The sequence below is a fragment of the Silene latifolia genome, chromosome 7 (assembly GCF_048544455.1).
Source record: "Silene latifolia isolate original U9 population chromosome 7, ASM4854445v1, whole genome shotgun sequence".
NCBI classification, from domain to species: domain Eukaryota; kingdom Viridiplantae; phylum Streptophyta; class Magnoliopsida; order Caryophyllales; family Caryophyllaceae; genus Silene; species Silene latifolia.
Genome location: NC_133532.1, coordinates 20414512 through 20428053, shown reverse-complemented (window position 1 = coordinate 20428053; position 13542 = coordinate 20414512). Strand labels below are relative to the sequence as shown.

General features: G+C 40.8%; 1 protein-coding gene across 1 annotated transcript; it reads right to left on the bottom strand.

The window, feature by feature from the left end:
* Window positions 1-10037: 10037 nt before the first annotated feature.
* On the bottom strand, window positions 10038-11093 carry LOC141589836 (uncharacterized). Its single transcript, XM_074410458.1, has one exon. The coding sequence runs from the start codon at window positions 11091-11093 to the stop codon at window positions 10038-10040; it is 1056 nt and encodes a 351-aa protein (XP_074266559.1).
* Window positions 11094-13542: the final 2449 nt, after the last annotated feature.

Here is a 13542-nt window from a genome sequence, read left to right as displayed (position 1 = left end):
GTTGTTGTTGTTATGTTAAAAGTATAGAAGTTGTATATAATGTTGGGGAAAGTAAGATGAGCATGCGGGTAGTTATACAAGTCTGCATGACTCGATCGAGGGGGGGGGGGCACTCGATCGAGTAGGTGAGGTACTCGATCGAGTGGTCTGACTCGATCGAGTAGGGAGTTTAGTGTTTTTCTGGGCAGAAACGTGTTTTTGGGTACTCGATCGAGTACGTAGGGGCACTCGATCGAGTGGCTTATCAGCTCGATCGAGTGTGTTTTTTAGCAGAGGTCTGATCAGGTTCTGGACTCGAGGCACTCGATCGAGTAGGTTGGGCACTCGATCAAGTGGCCTCAACTCGATCGAGTGGGATTTGGTACTCGATCGAGTGGGTTCTGTACAGGTCGTATGCATGTTTTGAGTTATAGTATGCGTGTTTATGTCTACCTTTTCTTATATAGTTACAAGATGCCGCCAAAGAAAACCGCCTTGTATGCTAGAGCTGAGAGCATGAACATTGATGATATAGTAAAGATGTTGGAGCACCAAGGTGCTCTTACGGAAGTGTTGAAGAGAGTGGGAAAGGATAAGGAGGTTGATCACCCCAAGATCAGCATCCATATAGCGAGGTTAAACCCGAAAGAGTATAAGGGAAGTGGGGAGCCAATTCTTTTGGATAATTGGCACAGGGAGATGGAGAATATCCTGGAGTTGGTGCACTGCCCGGATGAGTTGAAAGTGGAACAAGTTGCGTTCTACTTGAGGGAAGCGGCAGGCGAGTGGTGGGATAAGGTCAAGGTGAGTGCTAGGGAGATGTATATGAAGCAGGGACTACCTGTAATACCATAGGATGAGTTCAGGAGAGCCATGAGACACGAGTTTGTACCGGAACATGTGAGGAGTAAGCTGAGGGAGGAGTTCGATGAGTTTAAGATGGCATCTGATATGACGGTGGCTGAGTACTACCGTAAGTTTATGAGAAGTCCAGATACGCTGAGGATATGGGGCTGAGTGAGGAGAACCTAGCTTTGAGGTTTGAGAAGGGGTTGACCCCAAGATTATGGAGTAGCTACCGGTGGGAGTCTTTACAGATGTTAAGGAAGTCTATGAGAGAGCTGGGATGGCTGAGAGGTTGGTGGAGATGACCAGGGAGAGGGGTGCTGAGAAGAGGAAGGCTGAGAGCGAGGGTGGTGGTCAATCCAACTATAAGAAGGGTAACCACACTCAGGCGAGAGCATATTCATCTGGCTCGGGGTTTAGTGCTGGGGTTTCATATGGGCGTGGCCTTGGGAGTGGTAGCAGTAGCTGGGGAATGACCTGTTTTAACTGTGGCGGTGTAGGCCACAAGAGACATGAGTAAACCAGTGCGGTGAGTGGGGGTTTCTAGAGGCCGTTACCGGGGAGCTTTTCACAGGGTCCTGCACATAGTTATGCGAGCAACAGACCGGCTGAGTTATGGAACAACAGGGGAGGTCAGAACAACAACGGTGGGGGTAACCGCAATGGCGGTAATTCTTATCAGAAACCAGCTACGAACACCAACAACAACCAGGGGTCGGGTGCTAAGCCGACTACCTCAGCTAGTACTGTCCAGGGAAGTGGGCAGAAGACCAGTGGCAAGCTGTTTATGATGGAAAAAAAAGCAGCTGAGGACGACGCTCATGTTATCACTGGTACTTTTCTTGTTAATGGTGTTTATACCTTTGTTTTGTTTGATTCGGGGGCGTCACAGTCGTTTGTATCTTCGAGTCATGTTAAAAGGTTGGGTTGAGAGAGTATGCGTCTATAAGAGAGGAAGTTTTTATACCTTCGGGGGAGTCTGTATCGTGTGGGAGGTTGCAGAGAGGTGTATCCTTGATAGTTGGGCAAGTTGATCTACCTGTAGACTTGCTAGAGTTTTCTTTAGACGGTTTTGAGATGATAGTCGGGATGGATTGGTTAGGAAAGTACAAAGCTAAGATAGATTGTCATCAAAAGAAAGTTTTTCTGAGAGGTCCTAAGGGGATTAGTGTGTCTTATCGTGGGTTTGTTTTCAAACCCAAAGTTAAGTTGATTGTAGCTGTGACCTTGAAGTCCTATCTGAGGAAGGGGTGCCCGTTGATCTTGTGCCATGTGAGGGGTCACAGAGTGGAGAGTCCGACAGTTGAGTAGATATCAGTTGTGGAGGAGTTTCCATATGTCTTTCCAGAGGAGATTCCGGGGTTGCCACCAAAGAAGGAGATAGATTTCAGTGTTGAGTTGAAATCGGGGACGGGGCCAATCTCTAAGGCACCGTACCGTATGGGTCTTAAGGATTTGGAGGAGCTAAGGAAACAGTTGGATGATCTGATTGGGAGGGGATACATTAGACCTAGTGTATCACCGTGGGAAGCACCAGTTCTGTTTGTGAAAAAGAAAGATGGGAGCCTGAGGTTGTGCATAGATTACAGGGAGCTGAACAGAGTGACGGTCTAGAACAAGTATCCTTTGCCAAGGATAGATGATTTGTTTGATCAGAGTAGTGGTGCAGCAGTCTTTTCTAAGATTGATTTGAGGTCGGGGTACCTTCAGGTGAAGATTAGAGAGGAGGACATACCAAAGACGACTTTCACGTCGAGGTATGGCCATTATGAGTATGTGGTGATGTCGTTTGGGTTATCTAATGCACCAGCTATGTTTATGGATTTGATGAACCGAGTCTTCAGTCAGTTCTTGGACAAGTTTGTGGTGGTTTTCATAGATGACATCTTAGTCTTTTCTAAGACTAACGAGGAGCATGAGGAGCATCTGAGGATTATGTTGCAGACCTTGAGAGAACATGAGTTGTATGCCAAGTTGTCCAAGTGTGAGTTCTGGTTGTAGAAAGTTGTTTTTCTGGGGGATGTGATTTCAAAGGAAGGGATAGCTGTGGATCCTGCAAAGATTGAGGTAGTTACCAAGTGGAAAGCACCAAAGAATGTAGCTGAGATTAGGATTTCTTGGGCTTAGAAGGGTATTATCGACGGTTCGTGAAAGATTTCTCCAAGATTGCTAGATCTATGACAGCTTTGATGAGGAAAGAAAACAGGTTTCGTTGGGATGAGAGTTGTGAGACGGCGTTCCAAACATTAAGGAGCGTTTGACCACAAATCCAATCTTAGCATTGCCTATAGGGAATGAGAACTTTGAAGTGTATACAGATGCTTCAAAGAATGGGTTGGGTTGTGTGTTGATGCAGAATGGGAAAGTGATTGCATATGCTTCTAGGCAATTGAAGCCTTATGAGGAGAATTATCCTACACATGATCTGGAGTTGGGTGCAGTTGTATTTGCTCTTAAGATTTTGAGACATTACCTATATGGGGCGACCTTTAAGGTATTTTCAGATCACAAGAGTCTCAAGTACATCTTCACTCAAAAGGAGTTGAACATGGGACAGTGGAGGTGGATGGAGTTGATTGGCGATTATAACATGGATATTATCTACCATGAAGGGAAAGCCAATGTGGTTGCAGATGCTTTGAGCAGGAAGAGTGTGCATTCTTTGTGCACATTCATATCTTTGATGAGATTGAGAGATGAGGTTGGGAAGTTCGGGATACATATGATCCAGAAAAGGGATGCCATGGGAGATTTGATAGTGCAGCCTGATCTTTATGATGATATTCGCGGTAAACAGGTGTTGCATCCCAAGATTGTGGAGTGGAGAGGTGGAGTAGAGAAAGGGACAGTGTCTAGATTATCTATTTATACATATGGTAGTCTGAGGTTTGATGGGAGGTGGTGTGTCCCTAATGATGAGGAGCTGAAAAAGATGATCATGACAGAGGCTCATTGCACACCATACGCGGTACATCCAGGTGGTGACAAGCTATATAAGGATTTGAAGAAGACTTTCTGGTAGCCTGGGATGAAGAAAGAAACAACTGAGTTTGTGGCCCATTGTTTGACATGTCAGAGAGTAAAAGGGGAGCAGCGACGACCACAAGGTAAGATTCAGTCTCTTGAGGTACCTGAGTGGAAGTGGGAGTCCATTTCTATGGATTTTATCGTGGGTTTACCGAAGAGTCAACAGGGTAACAACATGATATGGGTTATCGTGGGTTATCGTGGGTTTACCGAAGAGTCCATTTCTATGAATTTTATCGTGGGTTTACCGAAGAGTCAACAGGGTAACAACAGGTTGGGGACATGAGATGGTAGAGCAGATTAAGCTGATCAGAAAGAGGATGAGAGCGGCCCAGGATCGACAGAAGAGTTATGACGATCTACATCGACGGGATATAGAGTTTTAGGTTGGGGGCAAGGTTCTTTTGAAAGTGTCTCCTATGCATGGGGTCGTGAGATTTGGTAAGAAATGGAAGTTGAGTCAGAAGTTCATAGGACCATATGAGATCTTAGACCGTGTTGGAGAGGTTTCTTATCGTTTGGCTTTACCGTCTGCTTTGGATAGGGTACATAATATGTTTCATGTGTCTCAGCTGCGGAAGTATGTTAGTGATCCGTCACATGTGTTAGAGGTAGAGAACATAGAGCTGGATGAGTCCTTGTCTTATCTTGAGGTGCCTAAACAGATCCTTGACCGGAAGTTTAGGAAAACTAGACATGGTGAGACAGTGTTGCTTAAGGTTCTTTGGTCTAATCATGAGCTTGAAGAGGCTACATGGGAGGCGGAAGAGGCCATGAGAGAGCGCTGCCCGTCTCTTTTTGATCAGGTATGTATGGTTACGGGGACGTAACCTTGTTTCTTTTATGGGGGTAGGAGATGGTCGTGAAGAGTTTTTACATCTTTTTATGTTGATTTTGATATAGTTAGTAGTTGTTTGAGTCGGGTTGAGTTTGGTTGGTAAGTATGTGTTGGAGTTTTTATGTTGAGTTTTGTTTTTGTTGTTATGTCGGGAGAGTGTTAGTGTGTTTTTGTTTTGTTGTGGTTTGAACTTCGGGGACGAAGTTCTTTTTAAGGAGAGAAGACTGTAATACTACGGTTTTATGAGTCTGTGGGTACTCTATCGAGTGGGGCTTACTCTGTCGAGTAAGTATGTTTGGTATACGAAACTGTAGTCTGCCTGTAGGGTACTCGATCGAGTAGCCTTGGCACTAGATCGAGTAAGTGGCACTCGATCGAGTACGTGTCTTACTCGATCGAGTAAGTCGGTATCGGGTGTTATTTGACGGGTTTTGTTAATAAGGCGGATTAATATATAATAACTTTCGTCATCTTCTTTAAACACTTTTACAAAATCTAATTCACTGGTTAAGAGAGATTTCAACTTATGTTGCTTTGTTCTTCCGCTTTATTGACAAATCCCGGAGCTAGAGGAGTCGGTTGCCTTTGTTCTTTATATCATTGTGATCGGTACGTCAAGGGTAAGTTCTACGTACCGTTTTTATAGCATTTGATTGATCTTGGTTAAACCTTAATTTGGGGATTTTGGGGTTTTATGTTTTATATGGTTAAGGTAGTAATTGTATGAATATATGTATATAAGGAGGATTCGTAGAGGATAGATTTTGAGACAGCTGCTAGATCGTCTGATTTGTGATTGCATTCCGGGTGGTTTCCTACTCGGTATTAATTACATGATGTGATTGGTGGTTTCGTTGTGATTGTTGTTAAAGTATATTGTTGGTGGTTGTGACGGTTGTTGTTTATTATCGTTGTGATTGTTGTTCTTGTATCTGTCTGTGATCTTCGGGGTGCGTCCCTGGCTGAGTGGAGTCACTTGCGGGAGTGGCTTCACGCCCTTGATTCGCCTTCTGTGGAACCCGCCACAAAAGGGATGTGCACATTAATAAACATCGGTTTATCGCTTGATGGAGATGAGCGGGGCTTAGGTAGGAACGGATGCGGTCCCCCACTGCCGGTGTGGAGTATCTGTTGCGATGGATACTCTGGCAGGAATACACACTTTAGTGTGTAGTCAGTTATGTGGAGATTGATTATGGAGTTTGGGACTTGATGTGACGGTTGAGCTGTTTGGCATTTATTTTATTGTGATTTGTATCGTGTAATTAATACTGAGCCCGTTGTTTGTTTTATATAACCGTGGTGATCCATTCGGGGATGATGAGCAGTTGTTGAACAGGTTTGATTCAATGTATTTGGGCTAGCTGGGATGTGTCATCACTTAGAATTAGAAGAGTCTTCCGCTGTGTCAGACGATGTCCTTAGTATTCAGTTTGGCTAGTAGACATTTGGTTTTGGAATTGTATTGGATTTATCAGTTTTTGTTTTGAACATGTAATCACTTAAATTATATTTACTTTTAAAGTACGTTTCGTTATTGTCTTATGATATTTATTGCCTCGGGTAACCGAGATGGTGACGTTTCTATACCTGAGTGGTCCTGGTAAGGCACTTGGAGTATGGGGGTATCACAAAATATGAGGGCCATAAGTTAATAGAAAGGATAGTGGCTAGAATCAGGTCTTTAGGTGCTAGATAGCTTTCTTATGCTGGAAGATTGGTCTTAGTGAACTCTGTGCTAGCTACTATGCAATCATACCGGGCTTCCATTTTCCTCATTCCTTCTGGAATAATGAACAAAGTTGAGGCAATATGTAGGAACTTTCTTTGGGGGGGGGGGGGTGTTAAGGATGCTTACCTTAGAGCTCTTAATGTAGCCTGGGATAAATGTTGCATGCCAAAAGAGGAAGGGGGTTTGGGGATTAAGAATGCTAAACTCTGGAACAAATCTTAACTTAGTAAGTATACAAGTTGGTTGGCAACTAAGAAAGATCATCTATGGGTAAAATGGGTCAACCATACATATATGAAAGGCACTGATTGGACAGATTATCAAGCTCCTAAGGATTGCAGTTGGTCTTGGAAGAAAATTGTTCAGGTTAAGGATCAGTTCAAGACAGGATACCTGAATAATATTTGGCTTGGCTCAGCATCTAATTACACCATTGCATCAGGTTACCATTGGCTTAGGAATTCATCTCATAAGGTTCCATGGAGATTCATATGCTGGAATACCTTAAATGTTCCTAGGACTTCTTTTATCTACTGGACTTTTTTGCATAAAAGACTACTTACTCGTGACATGTTGATTAAAATGGAAATTTGTCAAGATATTGCATGTTGTCTCTGTGAAGCTGCTCCAGAAAATCATGAACATCATTTTCAAACGTGTGAATTTAGCAGGAAATGTATCACTTTACTGCAACAAAAGATTCAGATACAGTTTCCTCCTAATGACATGATTAGATGGTATTCTTCTGGGAGGTGCAAGAGTGTTCTACAGAAATTAATTGATGGTGCCTGTTATGTAGGCCTACTGTATGCTATTTGGACGGCAAGAAATCGAGCTAGGATTTATCATCAAGTTATTCATCCAAATGTTCTAGTTCAGCAAGTATGGAAGGAGGTAATAGAAAGGTGGAAAAAGCGGAATAGAACTCCTCTGAGAGTTGTTGATGCACAATGGTTGGCCTCCATTTCTTAGCTTGTAATTTGATATATACTTACTCTTCACCCAAAAAAAAAAAATATGCATAACGTGAAATATTAACTATTGAATAATTGAATGAAACTGCAGAAATTTAAAGGATCGATGAAGGGGTATTCTGTGGCAACAGCAGACACAACAGGAGCCAGAGATGCGTATATGGGCTCCTTCCTTTATTCCCTTGCCAACAATCCCTCACTCTTGGAGGTATTAATACTTCCTTTTTTTAATTAAAATAAATAAAAAAATTTAACCTTTATTTATTTATTTTTATTTTTTTGGTAGAATGTAAGAATTCTATTAATAATAATGAGCTATTACACACTAATTTATCAACCAAACAACAAATTAGAAGAGTGCACAATACACCTCTACACAACAATTCTGAAAAAATTACTCAACTACTTATGGAATTCTAAATCAACTTCTTCCTAGATTTGTTCTTACTCCCAATGCGAGCCTGGACCTCATGTTTAATGCGAGCTCCAATAACCTCTGGTCTCCATACCACCTGCTGAAATCTGCAGTGATTACGTGCCTACCAGATATGATATACCAGTGCCATCACTACCAAGGAGGTGAAGATCCCCCTATTCTTGTCTTGAGCCTGCCACTAACTCAAAACTTGCATCTCAGGTATTTCCAACTTACTCCATTCTTGTACCTGCTTCAGACATTTTCTACTGTAAGAGCAACGGAAGAACAAATGATCATGACTTTCATCCTCCTCACCACACAAAACACAACCTGTTTCACTGCTCTGGAACATCCTATGAATCCTATCCGTTGTTAAAAGACGATGCTGAACAAACAACCAACTGATAAATTGGTGCTTAGGGATACCATCAGTAATCCAAACATGTCTATACCAGGTGACATTACTTGCTTCATTACCAAGCCAATTATATCCACTAGAAATCGAGTAAGGAGCATCTTTTTCTAACCAGTCATGCTGTATATAACTAGGAAGAAGGATATCCTTAACTCTGCAAATCCTTTTCCAAGCCCAACTGCTGCTTTGAGAAGGTTTATAATCAGTCCAGGGCACACTTTTTAAGTAAGTACAATGCACCCACTTTACCCAGAGGTGGTCTTTCTTATCCATCACCCACCAAACATACTTTCATACTGCAGCCACATTCCACCTCCTGATATCACACACGCCCAATCCCCCTTTTTCTTTTGGCAAACAGACTTGCTTCCAGGACACAAGAGCATTAGAATGAGAATGAGCGTCCCCCTTCCATAAAAAACTCCTGCAAGTACTCTCTATCTTAGCAATAATACTGGACGGAATGATGTATATCCTTGCCCAGTAACTATGAAGAGTCCCAAGAACACTTTTGATCAACACTAGTCTTCCTGCATAGGATAATTTCTTTGCCCCCAATGCTCTAATTCTATCCACAATCCTTTCCACCAGAATGTTACAATCAAGTGCAGATAACTTCTTGGCAGAGATAGGCACCCCAAGATATTTAAAAGGGATTTTTCCTATCTTTAAGCCAGTAACACTGGCAAATTTCTCCAGCAAGCCACTCTCAAATCCATTGCCATACACATTGGACTTCATTTTGTTCATATGCAATCCTGAAGCAGCAGTAAAAGTAGAAATAGCTCTCATCACAGCTATCATGGAATCCCAATCCCCTCTACAAAATACTAAAAGATCATCAGCAAAGCAAAGATGAGTAAGGTTCATCTTCCTACAAAGTGGATGATGACTAAAATTATCCAGTTCAGTCAATCTATTCAAGATCCTTGACAAATATTCCAAGCAAATAGTGAATAACAAGGAGGACAGAGGGTCACCCTGTCTTAGGCCTCTTTTGCCTTGAAAGAAACCAAAGAACTCTCCATTCAGAGATAGGGAAAATTGAGGAGTTATAACACATTCCATCAGTAGATTAGTAAAATGACTTGGGAATTTCAGTGCTATAAGCATTTCTTTCAAAAATGACCATTCTATAGAATCATAAGCTTTTTTCAGGTCTAACTTCATGAGCACTCTAGGAGAACAAACCTTCCTATTATAGAGCTTGGTAAGATCTTGGCAGATAAGGATATTCTCCACAATATCCATATCCTTAATAAAAGCACTCTGGTTAGGACTTATAATGTCAGGCAAGATAAGACTCAATCTGTTGCACAGTACCTTTGCTATGCACTTATAAAGTGTATTACAGCAAGCAATAGGTCTGAACTGGCTCACATTTGTAGGGAAATCAGTCTTGGGGATGAGAGTGAGAGTAGTGCTATTCAGTTGCTTCAAAAGTTTCCCAGACTGGAAGAAATCCTGAACTGCTTTAATAACATCCTTTCCTGTCACTGCCCAAGTATCCTTAAAAAATTGTGAACTAAACCCATCAGGTCCAGGAGATTTTGTACTTGGAATAGAGAAGATAACCATTTTTATCTCTTCTCCAGTGACTGGCTTATTTAGCAGAGCAATATGATCAGCATTTAGCACATTCCCTTTTCTTACTGTAGGAATATGCACATGCTTCACACTGTTACTCGTCCCCAGAAGCTTCTTATAAAAATTTTCAAATGCCTCATTGATATCCTGAACCTGGGTCATAACCTTACCATCAGAATCCTCTATTTGCACAACCTTATTGGCAGCTCTTCTCTTTTTAATCACAGAATGAAAATAAGCTGTGTTATCATCCCCCCTGCCAACCACTGAGCTTTAGATTTTTGCAGTAAGAAAGATTGTCTAGCCTCCTCTAACTGCCTATATCCCTCAGCTGCATTCCTTTCAGCTTCAATAAGTGATGTATCCTGAGGTTGCTTCCTTAATTCAGTTTGAATAGAGTGTAGAGACATAAGCATAATATGAGCATTTTTCTCAATATCATGAAAATTATCCCTATTTAACTTCTTCAGATCACCCTTCATAGCTTTCAATCTCTTCACCACAGTGTACATAGGAGTACCATAAATGCCAGCACTCCAGTGCTTAGTCACAATGTTCATAAATTCAGGAGCCTTTGCCCACATATTAAAATATCTGAAAGGAATTTTCCTCTTCCTTGTATCCTCTTCAAGTTGTACAATACAAGGGCAATGATCATACAAACCTTCAGGAAGGAAATTTGCAAAAGATTCAGGGAACATATTAATCCACTCATCATTGATCATGACTCTATCAATTCTGCTATAAACCCTTTGTGATGCTTCTTGCTTGTTCGTCCAAGTAAAAAAAGATCCCACAGCTTTGATATCCTCCACACCACAGTAGTGCACACAATCCTGAAACGGTTTTATCTCAACAGCAGTAATCTGAGACCTTATTCTCTCATTAGGAAGTAGAACATTGTTGAAGTCTCCTCCAATTAACCATGCTCCAGTAAGCTGCTGCTGGTAAAATTTCAGACTAGTCCATAGGTTCTTCCTATCAGCAGCCTTATTAAATCCATAGACAAAAGTAATCCAAAATTCTCTTTGCCTGACCCTATCAGTTAGCCTAGCATGAATGGTTTGGGAAGAAACATGCTGAATATCCACTTGATAAGCCTTAGGGTTCCATAACATCCAGATCCTCCCTCCTTTGTGACTTTGATGATTCGTGCAAATAGCCCAATTATTACAAATACTATTACTCACTTTCAACCAATTATTGCTTTTGACCCTAGTTTCTATTAGACCAAACACATCTACATTATTCATATGCAGGAATCGTCTTATATCCATCTGCTTATTCACTTTATTAAGTCCTCTTATATTCCAAAAACCAACACTACCCATTACTACTAGTTTGGCCTGTATCCATTCCCACCTCCTTATTGCCAGTCACACTTTTCTTCAAAGATTGAGTTACAGCTTCCAGATAAGAGTGCCCCCCTGGAGTAATAACAGGAGGATGTGCTTCATGTCTGCTCAGATGAGATACATGCTGACCAGGGGTTAACACTCTCTTATCCCCAATGACACTCACAGAAGGAGTAACTACAGTCTGTGTTGCAAGTTCTTTCTTACGCCATACCTGAGTGACCTTAGGGCCCTGTTTTGGTGCTTCTTTCTTCCTACACTGACCAGTAGCATGCCCTATACCATTGCAAGTGTTGCAAGTAATAGGGAGCCAATCATACTCCAGCCTAATTTTCTTTTTCACCCCTTCCTCATCCAAAAAACTAATTGATTCAGGGTATCTTTGATTCACTTTCACCTCTATCATTAGACGAGCATATCCCAGGAAATTCTTCTTTTCTGTGGCTTCATATCTTCTTATCACTTTTCCTATAAGTCCCCCAATTTTGGTCAAACAGTCCTTACCCCAAAATTTGAGGTCAAACCCCATCAGTTTAACCCAAATTGGCAAGTATTCCATTTTTTGTTTCACAAGAGCAGTACCCACATTCCACTCTTTTATCACAACTGGCTTGTTATCAAACATCACAAACCCATGCTGCAACACCCGTTGCTGGATTGCCTTAGTCTTAAATCTCACCAAAAAAATTCCATTCGGCATAAACGACACCTTATCATAGTCTTCCTCCTTCCACATTCGCTTAATAAATCCCTCAAGAACATTCCAGGGAGGATTTGCACCAACTACATACCCAAAGACAGAGGTAGACCAAAATTTTATCTCGTCCTTAACATCATCTACCGTAAGCTTAAGTAAAGGAGGTGCAGTTACCTTAGGAGTATTCCGAGAAACCTTCGTCCACGCCTGTTCATTCTCAGGATTAACCTCCTGATCTGGTTCAGGGACGTCATCCTGACCCTCTTCACAAGTATCTTCCGGAGCATCATCAAATTCCTCATCCAAATCGTAAGGTTCAAGAGTTTCCACAGTGAACTCCAAAACCCTAGCACTTGTTCCATTACTCTGAACTTCAGCTACAGCAGTACTCGAAATATCAGTACTCGAAATATCACAAACCCTAACATTTATTTTTGTTTATACTTAAATTTCGATATTATTTTTTATGTAATATTGTGATAATTTATTTATTAAAATTTGAATATATAGGATGAAAGCAAGCTAGTAGAGGCACTGAAATTGGCAAATGCATGTGGAGCACTAGCAACAACTCAAAAGGGTGTGATCCCTGCTCTTCCAAGTATGGCTGAGGCACTTGAATTGGTCAATAAAAACTGAATTTCACTAAGCTATAGAAGTTTTACATTTTTTTTTTGAATGCAAGTTTTACATTTTAGTTAATAAATAATGTGTTTTTAATTTGGTTAAGTTAGGGATTTAATCAAGTTTTTAGTGTGATTTGTGGTGAAGGTTCACCTAATGTTGTTAGAATATTACAATTTGGCATATGTACATTTTTTTCACAAAATTTTAATATTCAATTGCTATTTGACGTTATTTTAAAGAATATATATATATTCTTGACCCAACTGGTCAACTCGCTGTTTACAGGTCAAAACGGGTTGGGTTAAGGTCGGTTTTTGGATCGGGTCGTTTTAACAGGTCTACTTATAACATGTCTTTAGTTTAATAGAAATAACCACCGGTTTTATTTTGTGAGTCATGATACACGAGATGAGACACAAAAATGGGACAGAGAATCTCGACTCGTTCTACCATTAGCGTTTTGTCAATTTTTGAAATCATGCATTGTATATTTGCATGCATTCGAGTATTATGCATACCAAGATTCCTTATTAAAAGACTGGGCCATGTAGAAAGGACTTACCTTATTTAGAGCGGACAAAAACTAATCTGAACCAAAAACTTAATTTGTATGATGTGAAATACAACTCAATAAAACTTAACAATTTAGTGAACTAAAATTGACTTAACGTAACCCAAAGGTTAAACTAATAAAGACTCGTGATGACTCATGACCCGAAACTCACTCGACGCTATGGATAAATAGATAAAGAATCAATTAATACCTGCTGTTTTAACTTAAAACTAAATTAATACCCTGCCTGCTAAAGGTCGTCGACAAATTACTAAATATCGTCGACAATTTTAATGAACTTCCAAAATTGCCCCTCCCTCACACTCCCCCTAATATTTTCCTTTTTATTCAAAAACTACCTTTCACATTCACATTCCAAATTTTGAAAAAAAAAACCCGACTCAAGTAACAACAAAAAAACGTATCGACCGCATCATTTCCGTCACGAATTCAAACATTCAACAAGGTATGTGATTAGTATTAAAATTTTGTTG

Bases quoted from the DNA above. Each gene is read 5' to 3' on its own strand.
- LOC141589836 (XM_074410458.1), bottom strand. From the start codon at position 11,093: ATGGATATAAGACGATTCCTGCATATGAATAATGTAGATGTGTTTGGT.